General features: G+C 47.5%; 1 protein-coding gene across 1 annotated transcript in view; it reads left to right on the top strand.

Moving 5' to 3' along the window:
- The window catches only part of MARCHF4 (membrane associated ring-CH-type finger 4), a 117,699-nt gene extending 104,751 nt beyond the window's left edge, over positions 1-12,948 (top strand). The window contains exon 4 of the mRNA XM_052636009.1: positions 12,581-12,948. Within this exon, the coding sequence (XP_052491969.1) occupies positions 12,581-12,948 (368 nt within the window). The remainder of the gene's footprint in view (positions 1-12,580) is intronic.
- The last annotated feature ends 3,688 nt before the right edge of the window (positions 12,949-16,636 follow it).

Genomic DNA, 16,636 nt, shown 5'->3' with positions numbered 1-16,636 from the left:
TAAAGAGATGCCAAACAACGATGGTGGGGAAGAAGTGTGTGGGGTGACCTTGAGAAGTATACAGGATGTGGACTTGATACAGTGGTCTGAACTCCTTCAGACTGGTGGGAACCCCGGGATGCTCGCTTGAGTGGGGACCAGGCATCATTCTTTGAGCATGAGAACGGGGTGGGCAGTGGGTGAAACAATGAGGAACTAAAGGGTACATCTTCAAGAAAGGCAGCACAAAAAGAAAGGACCATTCTAAACCTAAAATCCAGGCAGAGAGGCAAGAGGCAGTTTCTAAGTCATGAGTTGGCAGTAGAAGAAATGCCAGACACATGGAAGACATTATGGGCTGCAAAGAGGAGAATGAAGGGTCAGGAAGGTGTCTCTTTGCTGGGCTAGAAAGAGGGAAAAGTGTTTTTTTTTTTTTTTTTTTTTTTGTGGACAGGTGGTCCCCTCCTGTGATATAGAAGAAGATTCTGAGGGCACTGAACCATTTCTGACAACTCCTGGTAACTGATGGGGAGATGAGATGGTAAGGAAAGCAGGCAGTTGAAGACAGATTTGGAAGGCAACAGTAAGAGGTGTTTGAAGCTGTGAATTTTGAATAGGTAACTTAGGAGGACTGTTCAGGGAGTCCTAGGGAACATTAAACACCTAAAGGGATGAAAGGAGACAGAGATGAGAAAATAGCAGGAGGGACTGAGCCCCGAACCTCAGAGTCTGGGTCTCCGGAATGATGGGAGTGGTGCTACATAATGCTCTGGGGCGGCACGTCGCCCACTTCCTTACTGAATGGGACCCTGAGTGATTTGCATAACCTCTCTGCTTTTGTTTTCTCCCTTGTGAGGAGGAATAATAATACCGTCCTCAGAGAGTTGTCGAGAGGACTGGATAAGATGGCACATGTGAAGAGCAGGCATTATACATATCAGTGACCAGGTCAGGGTAGATTTTCCCTAGGCTAAGTTGCTTCAGTCGTGTCCAACTCTGTGCACCCCAATAGACGGCAGCCCACCAGGCTCCCCCGTCCCTGGGATTCTCCAGGCAAGAACACTGGAGTGGGTTGTCATTTCCTTCTCCAATGCATGAAAGTGAAAAGTGAAAGTGAAGTCATTCAGTCATGTCTGAGCCTCAGCGACCCCATGGACTACAGCCTTCCAGGCTCCTCTGTCCATGAGATTTTCCAGGCAAGAGTACTGGAGTGGGGTGCCATTGCCTTCTCCAGATTCTCCCTAGGCACTTGATAAAGATTTGCCAAAACGGTGAAAGGTTTGCCACAGCCTGGAGTCCTCCCATAATTGAGAATCTGCCGTTATTTGGAGAAGTGCCTCTTCTGGAAGGTTTTGGCTCCCTCACCCGCATTCCCTAAATGAGAAGATCTGATTACATTGAACGTCCTCGTCCCACCTGCCCCCTCTTCCGTCATCTCTAATGACACTGTCTTCCCTGGCGGAGAAGCTGACAGAGCCTCGCAGGAAACAAATGGCACGTTCTCTGCTCCAGTGGGTCAAGTTATTAGGATTTAACAAGAGCAAATTAATTAAGGTCCCTGGCACCAAAAACATTTTTTTTTTCACTCCACAGACCCAAGAGATTGGCCACCAAGAAGTCAACTCTGCAAAAATGAGGCCCGCGTCCTTCTCATGTTTGTTTTTCTCTTGTGAGTGGAAGCGGGTCAGGGGAAGGAAAGCAAGAGAGATTCTGAAACTCCAAATCTTTAAAACAGAGGGCTAGGGTAATGGATGGAATTATAAAAAATATTTCTCTTTTGTCGTTGCTGTTGAAACTTCTCTGTGTGCAGTCCAGTGAGTAATTTTCCTCTGATTTAGAGGTACCTGGTTCTTACCTTCGGAGATGAAGAAGTTCAAATCCCAGTTTATAGCAAGCACGCAGGGGGTGGGGACAGCCGGGCTGTGGAAACATTGTTTTTCAAACTTAATTTTAATTCACATTAACATAAAAAGCACATATATGCCACAAAGATTCCTTCTTTTCCTCCTTCCTTCTGGATAGGAATGACCCCACCTGTCCAACCTCTTGTGCTTAATCGCTCAGTGACCTCTGACTCTTTTCTTCCCTATGGACTGTAGCCCACCAGGCTCCTCTGTCCATAGGGATTCTTCAGGCAAGAATACTGTGGGTAGCGTTCCCTTCTCCAAGGGATCTTCCCAACCCAGGTATCAAACCCAAGTCTCTAACATTGCAGGCGGATTCCTTATTAGCTGAGCTACCAGGGAAGCCCCATTCAACCTCTTAATTCCCTGAAAATATGGAAGGGGCAGGCTGGTGCAGCAGAAGAGACTAGAAGACCTAGATCTGATGATCAGATTAGCTAACAGCTACCTCTGTGACCCAGGACAAGTTATTTCCTCTCTCTACAACTCAGTTGACTCGTCTATAAAATGAGAGGGTTGAACCTGATACCTACAAGGTTCTTTCAGATCTGGCAATCCAGGATTTTGGAATCACTTCCACTGTGAGAGGTCATGATGACTCTCAGAGTTTTGCAGTTGTGACCTTGTGAATTCCCATATTGTTGGGCCAAGCCAAACAACCAATAGAATCCACCATGTACATGGGCCAGACGATGCGCAGACCATAATCTGTTACCTCTATGTGGCTTATCCAGCTTTCTGGATTAACTTAAAAAAAAAAACTTTTTGTTTTGTAATGGGGTATAAAGCATCACCCAGTGTTCTCGCCTGGAGAATCCCAGGGATGGGGGAGCCTGGTGGGCTGCTGTCTACGGGGTCGAACAGAGTCAGACACGACTGAAGTGACTTAGCAGCAGCAGTATAAAGCATCACTATGAACAAAGCTACTAGAGGTGATTGAATTCCAGTTGAGCTATTTCAAATCCTGAAAGATGATGCTGTGAAAGTGCTGCACTCAACATGCCAGCAAATTTGAAAAACTCAGCAGTGGCCACACGAATGGAAAACATCACTTTTCATTCCAATCCCAAAGAAAGGCAATGCCAAAGAATGCTCAAACTACCGCACAATTGCACTCATCTCACACGCTAGTAAAGTCATGCTCAAAATTCTCCAAGCCAGGCTTCAGCAATACGTGAACCGTGAACTTTCAGATGTTCAGGCTGGTTTTAGAAAAGGCAGAGAAACCAGAGATCAAATTGCCAACATCCACTGGATCATGGAAAAAGCAAGAGAGTTCCAGAAAAACATCTATTTTTGCTTTATTGACTATGCCAAAGCCTTTGACTGTGTGGATCACAATAAACTAGAAAATTCTGAGAGAGATGGGAATACCAGACCACCTGACCTGCCTCTTGAGAAACCTATATCCAGGTCAGGAAGCAACAGTTAGAACTGGAGATGGGACAACAGACTGGTTCCAAATAGGAAAAGGAGTACATCAAGGCTGTATATTGTCACCCTGCTTATTTAACTTCTATGCAGAGTGCATCATGAGAAACGCTGGGCTGGAAGCAGCACAAGCTGGACTCTAGATTGCCAGGAGAAATATCAATAACCTCAGATATGCAGATGACACCACCCTTATGGCAGAAAGGGAAGAGGAACTAAAAGCCTCTTAATGAAAGTGAAAGAGGAGAGTGAAAAAGTTGGCTTAAAGCTCAACATGCAGAAAATGAAGATCATGGCATCTGGTCCCATCACTTCATGGCAAATAGATGGGGAAACAGTGGAAACAGTGTCAGACTTCATTTTTTTGGGCTCCAAAATCACTGCAGATGGTGACTGCAGCCATGAAATTAAAAGACGCTTACTCCTTGGAAAGTTATGACCAACCTAGAAAGCGAAGTCACTCAGTCGTGCCCCACTCTTTACGACCCCATGGATAGTAGCCTGAACGAAGCTCCTCCATCTATGGGATATTCAAGGCAAGAGTACTGGAGTGGGTTGCCATTTCCTTCTCCAGGGAATCTTCCCAACCCAGGGATCAAACCCAGGTCTCTCACACTGTAGACAGACGCTTTACCATCTGAGCCATGACCAACCTAGACAGCATATTCAAAAGCAGAGACATTACTTTGCCAACAAAGGTCCATCTAATCAAGGCTATGGTTTTTCCAGTGGTCATGTATGGATGTGAGAACTGGACTGTGAAGAAAGCTGAGTGCCGAAGAATTGATGCTTTTGAACTGTGCTGTTGGAGAAGACTCTTGAGTGTCCCTTGAACTGCAAGGAGATCCAACCAGTCCATTCTAAAGGAAGTCAGTCCTGGGTGTTCATTGGAAGGACTGATGCTGAAACTCCAGTACTTTGGCCACCTCATGCGAAGAGTTGACTCGTTGGAAAAGACTCTGATGCTGGGAAGGATTAGGGGCAGGAGGAGAAGGGGACAACAGAGGATGAGATGGCCGGATGGCATCCCTGACCCGATGGATGTGCGTTTGAGTGAACTCCGGGAGTTGGTGATGGACAGGCAGGCCTGGAGTACTGCAATTCATGGGATCACAAAGAGTCGGACACGACTGAGCGACTGAACTGAATTGAACTGAATAGGCAATTAACAAACAATGTTGTGATAGTTTCAAGTGAACAGCAAAGAGACTCAGCCATACATATACATGTATCCATTCTCCCTCAAGAGCTTCCCCGGTGGCTCAGCAGTAAAGAATCTGCCTGCCAGTGCAGGAGACAACGCAGGAGACTCGGTTTCCATACCTGGGTCGGGAAGATCCCCTGGAGGAGGGAATGGCTACCCACTCCAATATTCTTTCTTGGAGAATTCCATGGACAGAGGGGCCTGGTGGGCTACAGTGCATGGGGTCAGAGTCGGACACGAATGAGCAACTGAGCATTCCCCTCCAAACTCCCCTCCCATTCAGACTGCCACATGACACTGAGCAGAGTTCCATGAGCTATACCGGAGGTGCTTGTCGGCTTGGATTAACTCTTAACTTGTAATCTTCGCCTTCTTCCTTTAGCCCCTCCCTTTCACCCCACCCCCACTTCCTGTGCCTGGTCACCTCTCTCCACACCTGAGCTGCTGGATGTGCAGAGGATGAAGACGATGATTTAGAAGCAGACACACCAAGCGAGCACTGTTCCCCTCAAAGGAGACCCCTTGGGAGGCAATGCAGTTATTCAAGTTGTGCTGACAGGGCTCAGAATATTTTAGGAACGCCTATTAGAAACTGCCTCCAGTGCCTGCAGCACAGTTTTTGGAACACATTCAGAAATGGCAAGTCTGTTCATTGATGATGGGTTTTGACTAGAAATAGTCGCAATCTGGTAAATAATGTGGATGCTCAGGCCAGCGACTCTATTTTGGGAACCATAGGAAATGTGCCATTGAGCCACAACTGCCTTTCTCTGTGGCCCCTAACATGCCCCAGGGGTATTGTAACTCCAGCAAATAGAAAAGTAAGCTTCCAAATTCAGTGTTTCAACCCAATAGTAGTTCCTGTGAGTTGTGGGTGGCAGTGGGGTGTGGCTTTCTCCTCCACACAGTGATTCAGCGACCCAAGACCCTTCCATCTTGTGGCTCCACAGTCCTCTAGGCTTTTGAATCTTCTATCTCTGGCTGATAGAAAATACAAGAGAGCATGGTAAGGCAAACACATGCACGCACACACAGACACTTTTCCCTTCTATACCCATTTCTTAAATCTTGACTTGACTCATGCTCACATTCAGTGCCAGGCACCTGGCTCCACCTGAGTGCAAAGGGCTCTCTGAGCTCAGCTTCCTGTTTTGTAAAGTGGAGATAACATCACCTTCTTCACTGGGTTTGTGTGATAAGTTGACCCTATTTGCAAAGCCCTTTTAATGATAGGGCCGAATAAGCATTCAATAAATATTGACTCTCATCACCATCACCATCATTCCTGACCTCCACCATCGCCACCCAGAGTGGTGGAGATATGTGGTCCTTTTAGTATTTGTTCAGAGAGAAGAGTGCTAAGCCTCCCAAAAACTCATGAAAGAAGTCTATAGTCTCTTAGGGCATAACTTCACAAATACTTCCAGAAATGGACCTCTCAGTTATACCAGTGCAAGGATATTTGGGATGCATGAAGAATCAGCTGGTGTACAGAGCTCCTCTCAGGTCTAGCCTGTTATTCATCTATAAACAATGACTCAGACCAGGGGCTGGGAAGGACAGTTAGGAGACAGCAGAGCAGGTGCTTGTGGCTGGGAATGGGGTTGGCAATAAATGAGTAGGAAGATGAGGGAGGAGATGAGAGTGGACTTTTTCTGTTCTGCAGTTTCCCCAAAGCAATCAAAGCCATGCGGTATCGAGTGTAAATGTGTGCCTGGCACAGTGCAGCATCAGAGCAAAGGATTCATCGCTTCATTCAGTCTCATAGCAACCCTATTAGGAAGGGGATAGCAGCCTCACTTCCTGATGAGAAAACAGGGGCTCGGAAGGAGGAATTAACTTAGATCAAGAGACAAGGCTAGTAAGTGGCAGGTACCCTTCATGTTCAGTGCGTGTTCATCCATGAGTTGACTCTAAACTGTGGGACCCAAACACCTTTGGGTCTCGGAGAAGTATCCATTTCTTGAGTTGCCTTAGCTTCTGTGTCTGTCACATCTGGAAATTGAGTGGTTTTTTATTTACTTTTGGTTCTTTGTTTGATCATAATTCAAAGGCTTCCATGACGCAGTCTGCCAGGGTAAGGACCATGTTCTAGGCAGTGCTGCTCAAGGGTGGTCCACATCTAAAACATCACCTGAGGGTAGTGCCCAGGAATCTGTCTCCATAAGCTCCCTGATTTGGCGGCTTCCCAGGAGGTGCAGTGGTAAATAATCCACCTGCCCATGTAGGAGAGGCAGGTTCAATCCCTGGGTCAGGGAGATGCCCTGTAGAAGAAAATGGCAACCCACTCCACCATTTTTGCCTGGGAAATCCCATGGATAGAGGAGCCTGGTGATCTATAGTTCATGGGGTTTCAAAGAGTCAGACACGACTCAGCACGCACACACCACACCATTGTAAAGCTGTCTGCAACCTTTATGCCACTTAAACTAGGATACTAGCAAGAGAAGAGGCGAGGGTGGCAAGTGGGATCGGTGTCACTGAAGGGGCCAGAGCTCTTCTCTATGTAATTCTCAGCTGGCCTTAGCCTGTTAATTCTGTACTTCATGGGAACCCAATTTTTTGGGTTGCTCACAGAAGTGAGAAGTGCTTGCTCAGAGAAGTGCTCAGAGAAGCACACAGTCAGTACTCAGGAAATAATACTAAGCAGAATTAAGCTGTATCTCACTGCTGTGGACACAGTGAGAACCAAGGGCCAAAATTCATCACATGAAGACTGGGATTCTAGGTCAGGGAGAACTTCCTGATAGCACTGTGAGTTAGGGCAAGGGAACCGCACAGGCAGGACCACCAATTCACATGGCCACTTTTCATCCCATCCTCATGGGCTGAGCAAAGGCCCATTTCACCTGGAGGCTAGGGGAGAGCTATGGCAACAAAAAAGGGTTCTGACATCCTACAGAGCCTACAAGAAGAGGATCCCTAAAAGATGGAGAGACGTTAGAAAGATAAAGGCAGCAATTCTTCTAGAGCTGTGTCTATGGAGAACAGCCCAGGGTTGAGCACCTTGTTAGGTGGTTACTAGACAACTTATATGAAAAACCCCAGAAAGGGACTCAGTCAAAACGCATTTGCAAGAGACATGAATGGACCTGTCATACAGAGTGAAGTAAGTCAGAAAGAGAAAAATATTGTATATTAACATATATATGGAATCTAGAAAAATGTTATAGAGGATCTTCTTTGCAAAGCAGGAATAGACACACAGACATAGAGAACAAGCATCTGGATACCAAAGTGGGAAGGGGGCGGGATGAATTGGGAGATTGACATATACACACTACTGACACTATGTATAAAATAGGTAACTAATGAGTACCTCCTGTATAGCCCAGGGAACTCATCTCAGCGCTCTGTGGTGACCTAAATGGAAAGGAAATCTGAAAAAGACGAGAGAGATGTAAACGTACACCTGATTCACTTTGCTGTACTGCAGAAATTAACACAACACTCTAGAGCAGCTATACTCCAACAATGTGAAAAAAGAATAAATGTATCCATGCCTACAGATTTCAGAGGCCTGCTAAGTACCTTTACTTTGGACTTCAAGCCTTCAGAACTATGAGACAATAAATTTCTGTTTGGTTAAAGAGAGAAAACCCAAACATATTGAGTTTCTGCTATTGCCATGCATTCAAGTTTTCCGTTTTGTTTTTCTACTACTTCTCTGCCTCCATTCACCAATAGCCTTCTTCCCTCCTATTTTAATTTTAGTCTCTCTTTCCCTCCATCCGTTTCCCCATTCCTCTTCTTTCTCTCCCATATCTTCAGCTTTGCCCACTTCACCTGTCCCTATCAGATGAGCCCCACCCACTTTCCCTCATTTAAAAAAAAAAAAAACTCTCCTGCTCAGGGAATCAATAGGTAATTTGTTGGGCAGGAAGCAGAGAGAGAGCGCTAGGGAGTGGATGTGAATGAGGTAGTTTGTGCTTTTCCAACTATTGCCAAATACGCATTATCTACAAAAACAGGTGCACCTTCCTTCCCTTCAGCCACCTATCCATTAAAATGGTTTAATTACTTCCTGAACACTAGACAGATAATTAGGAGGTAGCATTCAGACCCAAAATTTAAGCCACCCTCTTCAATCAGGGTAAAACTGTCTGATCAAGGAGCTAATTAAGAATCAAGGAGAGCGACTCTTGTTGGAAAGAGTGAGTTTGGGGCTTTAAAAAAGATCCCGATTTCCCCTCCCAGAGGCCCCTATGTCCTCTGTCATCACCAAGGCTTCATGAAGCTCTCAATACCGTATCCGCTGCCCAGGCCTCAACCATATCTGACCCCTGTCCTTGAGGGGCTTACAATCTAGGGAGAAGAGCACAGCAGTGTTCAAACAGGACTTGTGGAGTGACTGAACCCATGAACACTGCAGTGCCGAGGGTACACAAGCATGTATTCACAAGGTTGAAGGAAGTGGTGAGCGTTAGCTCGCTGGGAGACAGTGGGAAACAGGACAGAGAGGAAGTCTCCTTGTCCAGAACCAGGCAGGAGATCAAGGGGTCCCCTGGTGGTCCAAAGGAAACTTATGAGCCCCCTAAAATCATACAGACAGTCCCTGTGTCTGGTGTTTTTTCCCCTAGGAATTTGGTCCTAGCTTTCATCAGATCCTCAAAGGGGTCCATGATCCAGAGGCTTAGAAACAACTGGTCTACAGGGTAACCATCTCCTTTTATGAACCTTTGAAGACCTGTTGCACAAAGTACATTTTCAGGAGTTATTGGAGCCCTTCCTAGAGGAAAGAGTAGCAGTGGGTGGCTGTCTTGCCTCCTAGAATCACAGCGTGTTGGAGGTTGAAGAGGCTTTGAGATGTTCCCATCCAGTCACTTTGCTTGACATGGAGTTGCTGGAGTGACTCACTGCTGTTAACTCCTATAAGTCAGCTCTTCCCTGCAGGGACCAAACCAGTTGCCTCTTGATTTGTCGTTGTTCAGTCACCCAGTTGTGTCCAACTCTTTGCAACCCCATGGACTGGAGCATGCCAGACTTCCTGTCCTTCCCTATCTCCTGGAGTTTGCTCACACTCATGTCCATTGGGTCAGTGAAGCCATCCAACCATCTCCTTCTTCTTCTGCCCCAAATCTTCCCCAGCATCAGGGTCTTTTCCAATGAGTCAGCTCTTCGAATCAGGTGGCCAAAGTATTGGCACCCCTCAATATATGGCACTGCAACTGAATTCCGCTGTGCCTTCCTCCCAGTCATCTCACTCAGTGTGGGTCTGGCCTCCTTGACCACCTTCACCATATACACAACCATCCCTTTCCTGTTTTGCTCATCCCCATCTTCCTAGCTCTTCCACATGCCCTCTGGACCTCGTGGTGCACGATTGGCAACCTCTCCTCCAAGTGTTCCCTTCCTCATCCTTTAATTTTGTAATATAGCTGTCTCCTGAGGACATTGTTTCTTGCTGGCTGTCTCAAGCAGTGGCTGCCGTGTCTCTCGTACACTGTATCCTGGGGGCTCAGAGGTGGGGTGGTGTCCTCCTTGCTCCCTGTTACCACCTCCAGACTGCCTCTTCCTTCATCTTTCAGAAGCTCCAGCCCCTCTGAAGCGAATGTCACCAGATACCAGAGTCCTTTCCCCTTCTTGATGCTGCTGGTGGCTGTGATTCATTCACTCCTCACGTCCCCCTGCACCTGGCTCCCACACTGCCTCCCACCTATCCTGTCCTTGGCATCTCTGGAGATCAGTGGTTCTCAAAAGAGGTGTTACCAATCCCTGGGGATATTTTGAAAATGTATGAGGTTTTTGTTTTTTTTTTTTTATCTAAAGTGGTTGTGCCCCAGCATTAATATTGAAATTTGTACTATCTTGTTATAAATGACTTGCTCTTTGTTTTTCTTCACATCATCTGTTAGGGCATTATATTAATTTTTAAAAGAAACCATAGTAGCTTAGCTATCTTATATAAGTTTCATTTCAGAACAGAAAAGGGGATATTAAAATATATTTTTATAGGGACTTCCTTGGTGGTCCAGTAGTTGAGAATTTGCCTTCTAGTGCGGGAGATGTGGGTTTGATCTGTGGCCAGGAAACAAAGATCCCACATGCTCAGGGGTAACCAAGCCCTCAAGCTACAACTGGAGAAGACTGTGCTCCCCAACAGGAGAAGACCCCGAGTGCCGCAACAGGAGAAGACACCGAGTGCCGTGACAGGAGAAAGCCTGCACGCTGCACTGAGGGGCCCACGTGCTGCAACGAAGACTCAGCACCCCATATTTTATATCTAAAGAAACTATATAAACATATATGTATGTATATTTGTTATACAAAGAGGGCATTTGGTCTGAGCATTGAGCATGGCTGATGCAGTTAATCTACCCAACTCCTTGGCTTCCTCATTATTCCTTATCTTATTCCATAACACCTTGTCCTCCAGGCTGCCTCAGCCCTGCTCAAGTGGTCACTCCATAGAGCTTATCATTACCAAGAACCACCTCCCTTCAAAATCTGAACACCCCACTCTCTGATAATCACCCCCTATCCTTATAGTTCACCGATTCGCAATTCTCCAAATTCATAGAGACCTCTTGATATCGACCCTATCACTTTCTACTTTCCAATTTTCATGTTCCTTATCCCTTGCTTGTTCTTACTTCCGTCCTTCTGGGTCTAGACTCCCTGGGCCAACTGTTCCCTGTGGGAACCATTCCCTTTGCAGACTCCATAATTATGTCCTACTTTCTTTCCTGTCCTACTTGCTGGGAAAACAGACTCTGATGCCAAAGCCTGTGTGGTTTTTCTCCATACATGTCAGAGTCTGAGATAGTCTTGCTGGTTTGTTTTCATATTTACTGTGTCTCTATCTGCTAGAAATCCAGCTCTCTGAGGGCAGGACTCTGCCTGTCCTGCTCACTGTTATCCTAGCGCTGAGTAGATGGAAGGCACACAATTTGTGTCTAGTTTCCTGGTTGCCTCTTGCAGCTCTTTTCTGACTTTACGCTGCCCCTGGCCAGAGTGCTCTCTCTCAGCTACGTGTGTATTTCTGTTGTTGCTTAGTCACTAAGTCATGTTAAGACTCTTGCAACCCCATGGACTATAGCTCACGAGGCTCCTCTGTCTATGGAATTTTCCAGACAAGAATACTGGAGTGGGTTGCCATTCCCTTCTCCAGATCTTCCTGGCACAGGTATTGAACCTGGGTCTCCTGCATTGGCAGGTGGGTTCTTTACTGCTGAGCCACCAGGGAAGCCTGTGTATTTCAGTAGCATTGGGCTATTTGTTAAATAGCCAAAAGTGAGCCAGTGGGATTTTGGACATTCAGGAGGTATGGAATTACTACAGGGTTTCTTTTACGGTACATTTGAAAGCACAGGATTCGTTGAATATCTATCTGCTAAGTGCTGGGTGCCACAGACACATGATCGCAGGAGGGAAAGCTATTTGTAATAATACTATGCCTCAGTGGACAATGAATTTGGACTTTGTCAGGCCGAGAAGTAGGAGGGGTGGGGCCAAGGACTATGTGTATGTGCCCAGCTGTGTTATGCACTCCGTGTGGCCACCTTCCACCTGCTTCCAAAGACTAGTGAGCCTAAAAATGTAGGGATGGTTACCATGCAGCCCACAGCTGAGAGGCAGGTTTGAAAAGAACAAGTTAAACCAATATAAAGTCATCTCACCCAACACCTCTGTGCTGAGTCACTCAGTTGTGTCCAACTCTTTGTGACTTCATGGACTATAGCTTACCAGGCTCCTCTGTCCATGGGTATTCTCCAGGTAAGAATACTGAAGTGGGTTGCCATGCCCTCCTCCAGGGGATTTTCCCAAATCAGGGATCGAACCTAGGTCTCCTGCATTGCGGGCAGATTCTTTATACCGTCTGAGCCACCAGGGAAGCCCAAGAATACTGGAAGGGGTAGCCTATCCCTTCTCCAGGGGATCTTCCTGACCCAGAAATTGAACCAGGGTCTCCTGCATTGCAGATGGATTCTTTACTAGCTGAGCTACCAGGGAAGCTCCCCAACACCTCTACCCACTTACAAACAGAGGGAGGCTGGTTCCTCCCGGCAGTGACTTGCTGTCTCTTACCCACCTCTGTTTGTTTCTTCTCCCTGCTGCCCAGGCCTCATCATCCACGAGGGACCCTCTGTGTACCGCATCTTCAAACGGTGGCAGGCTGTCAACCAGCAGTGGAAAGTGCTGAACTATGACAAGGCGAAAGACCTGGAGGAGCAAAAGACAGGAGGCAGGACCAACCCCCGGACCTCCTCGTCCACCCAGGCCAACGCCCCCACCTCAGAAGAGGAGGCTGCGGGCACCCCTGCCCCCGAGGAAGGCCCTGCCCGGGGGGCCGGCCACCCCTCAGGCCCCCTGTCCGATCACCACTGTGCTTACACCATCCTGCACATCTTGAGTCACTTGCGACCTCATGAACAGCGGACCCCACAGGGCAGCAGCCGTGAGCTGGTCATGAGGGTCACTACGGTGTGAGCCGAGAGATCTGCGAGGGAGCTGTGACTAAGCACGTGCAAGGGAGACAGAGCAAGAAGAGGACGGGCCGGGAAGGGCTCGCCCCGACACGATGCCACTGCGTCTGGGGAGCAAGTGTGCAGAGGCACCCAGGGGCCAGAGGGTGGGCAGAGAGCGGTGCACCTTGAGGGCCCTGGGGCAGGGTCGGAGCTGGAGGGAGGCTGGTGCTGTGAGCGGGTGATTTTCAGCAAGTTGATTCCATTCTCCAACAAAAGGGAGGAAAACCAAGACAAACTCAACAACAAAGTGCAATACAGACTGAGTCTAACAAAACACAACGCACCCACATGTGCCCCACCCCCCGTGCCGTGCAAAACACCCGGGCAAAGTGGCAGCTGGCGGGGGGTGGGGGGCGGGGAGAGGCTTTGTGTCTGGTGGTGGTAGTGCCCACAGGCACACATGTGGGAACAAAAGCACTTGTGGCCTGCCGTGTTTTACTCCTGAGCTTGCTTTGGTTTCCTCTTGGGCTATGTTCCAGGGGCTGTTGAGGGGGGTGGGAGAGGGATGGGTGTGGGCTGGCAGGGAGGAGATACATGGTGTTTGTGAACCCCTGGGCTCCCCTGGGTGGGCAGGATTCCTGACTCGAGGGCCTGAGGGGGACGATGGCGCAAGGAGGGAGATGCTGGTCTGAATGGCCAGAGGGAGGCGGGTTTCTTGCTCCCTCCAAACCTTCCAAACTGGAACTCCCAGTTTCAGATGGGCTCAAAGAGGGCTTAGGTTTGGAGTTGGGTGTCTTTTTGTGCCCTTGTTACTTTATTTTATGGTGATTTGGCTCAAAGATGTTTACAGGAAATACGCACACACACACACACACACACACACACACACACAACTAAAGTACAGATTTCCCATGGGTAGCTCAAGCACAGTCCTGCTGCTGTGGCTTCAGCCTTCAAGCTGTCAATCCAGGAGTGATTTTCCCGACCACGCAACCCCACCCATGGCCGGGACACACTCTGTGCCACTGCCCCTCCTGGTTTGGCACATACTGAGACCCCAGGGCCCCCCACGGCAGGATGCATCCTGCCCAGGGTCTCCCAGGAGAGCTGCTGCAGTGAACGGAAGGAAGCTGGCCAGATGTGTCCCCAAGGAGTGGAGCGGAGACCCATCTTAGTATTCCTTGCTGTTGGGGCCCATCCCCAGGGGCAGTTCGGCTAGTCCCTCAGTGCTACATGCTCCCTGGTCCCTCCCAGGCAATAAGGAGGGCCCAGGGACCCTCGCAGGGAGCACTGTCCCTTGAGCCCACCTGCTGGTTCTGGGACCCTGCCAGGGAAGGCCACAAGGTGGTCACCTGCAGTTTCTCCTTGTCATTGCACAATGGCCGCGTCATCTGTGGGTATTAAAGGGACACTGTCAAGTACTTTTTTAAACTAGGTTTTTAGGGTTTTTTAAAACTCTCTGTTGTTTGTATTATTCTCTTAAAGCTTGAAAATAAAATTTCTTTCCCTACCACGAGTGTCCTTCTCCATCTGTGAGTTTTTCCTTTCTCTGTCCTGTCCCCCTCTATGATGCTTTCCCTCTCCCTTGTGTCTGCTTCACCCCTAGAATCTTCTCCCCCACAATGAATTGTTTCTCCTTTATGGGTACAGATGGGGTGGGGCAAGTGTGTGTGTGTGTGTGTGTGTGTGTGTGTGTGTGTGTGTGTACCTATGGGAAGCCCTGGGACTCCTGGCCTCTTCTTGGCTTCCTAGCAGGTAAGTTCCTTCAAGTCATAAAGAGGACAAACTCCCCAGCGTTCTGCCTATGACTCCTGGAAGCAGAGATAGTTAGTGCTGGGAGGAGATTTGGAGTTTTCATTCCATCAGGTCATTTGAGAGAAGCTGAGAGAATCACAGGTGAGGGCCGTGTTAGGACCTCCTTCTCTTGACAGTTTTCCTTTTTATTTTTTTTTTTAAAAAGCTTTTATTGTGGTAAAAGTCACATAATATAAAGCATACTGTTTTAACCTTATTGAATGTACTAAGTTCTAAGCACCTAGTACTAAGTACTTAGTACTAGCAGTAAGTACATTCACATTGTTGTGCAATTCTCACTGTCATCCATCCCTCGAATCTTCCGCCTTCCTAAACTCAAACACCCCATCCTCCCTCCGCACCCCTCCCCACCCCCAACCCCTGGGATCTACCAATGCATTTTTCCGACTATGAATTTGACTCTTCTCAGTACCTTGTATAAGTGGAATCAGTTTCCTGACAGTTTTCCTTTGACCATCAGAAAACAGCTCCCAGGGCTGGACCCCAAGAGAAGGCTCAGACATATCACTAGGCCTCAGACAAAACCTTCCTTCCCTCTAACTTGATCTGGTCCTCCTCCCTAGAGGGCTGGGCAGTCAGTTAGGAAATGTCATCAGTGGGATGCACACAGATTTAGGAAGTCTCCTCCTCTGATGAAGCTCACAGTCCAGAGGGTTAGAAAAGACATATGACGAATGAGACACCAAAGGACACATACAAAGAAGACGTGCAAGTGAAAACCAACAAAGCCATCCAAGTAATTTATGTAAAGTGAAGGTGTCTGTTTTTTCATGTGCTTGAGGAATGGGACATTCAGTTTAATTAAATATTTGTGAAAAATATAGATGTGTCCAGACATGCATGATCTAATTTCAAAAAAGTATCAGAAAACAACAAAGCATGCACATCGTCAAAACTATAGTGGCCGTTATGTTATCTTTCTTTGGTGATTCACTGATTTGTGGGGCACTTCAGGATCTTGTGCTCATGTAGGCTCATCATCTCAGATGCGCTGTTTAAAAGAAGAGGTGTCTAATGAGAAGTTCTAATAGGATGCTAAGTTTGTTGAATCTTGGTGATATAAGCACCAGGAGATCAAAGACCACATCTGTCTCGTTTACCACTATATATCCAGAACCTACAGACTTACGGCAGTGCCTGACATACAGTAGGTGCTCAATAAATGCTTTTTTAAAAAGTTTTGTTTATTTGGCTGCACCAGGTCTTAGTTTCAGCACTCAGGATCTTCGATCTTTGTTACATGCAGATTCTTTAATTACGGCATGCAAACTCTTAGTACCGCATATGGGATTTAGTGGACTAGAACCTGACATGGACTAGACTAGACTAGACATGGACTAGAACCTGAGCCCCCTGCATTGGGACCTCAGAGTCTTAGCCACTGGACCACCAAAGAAGTCCATCAGTGAATGTTTTTGAGTGACTAAGACTACCAGACGGGAGGACCTTCCAACACATGGGAGACATGCCTCCAGTTCTTCCAGTTCATGCTCTGCCTCTCAAGGTCAGTTACAGAATAGACAGGGGTAATGCCTGACCGCTCTACCCAAGGGGATGGTAAATTCCCTGTGCCTTGGGGAATGGAGCTTTTGGGAACAAAAATGCATGAACTCGGTCTTTATATTTTACGTGCATTGTGGGGATCAATGTAGAAGTGCACCCTGCCAATCTGAGACCACTGTCCTTTTCCAAATGTGCATATCATTCTTCACACCACAAGCAAAGGCCTGTATTTCCTGTAATTTATCCCATGCAGAGCAGTGAGAGGTAGTCCAGAGAATTCACCTGCACATCACCTCTCATGTGTGGGACCAGATACCAGCTAACATCTAGAACTCTTGCTGTGTGCCAGTCCTCAACTGATGCTTTGCGATCCCATGGACTGCAGCCCACCA

The sequence above is a fragment of the Budorcas taxicolor genome, chromosome 2, assembly GCF_023091745.1.
Source record: "Budorcas taxicolor isolate Tak-1 chromosome 2, Takin1.1, whole genome shotgun sequence".
In the NCBI taxonomy this organism is placed as follows: domain Eukaryota; kingdom Metazoa; phylum Chordata; class Mammalia; order Artiodactyla; family Bovidae; genus Budorcas; species Budorcas taxicolor.
This window is presented reverse-complemented; position numbering and strand designations above follow the sequence as displayed.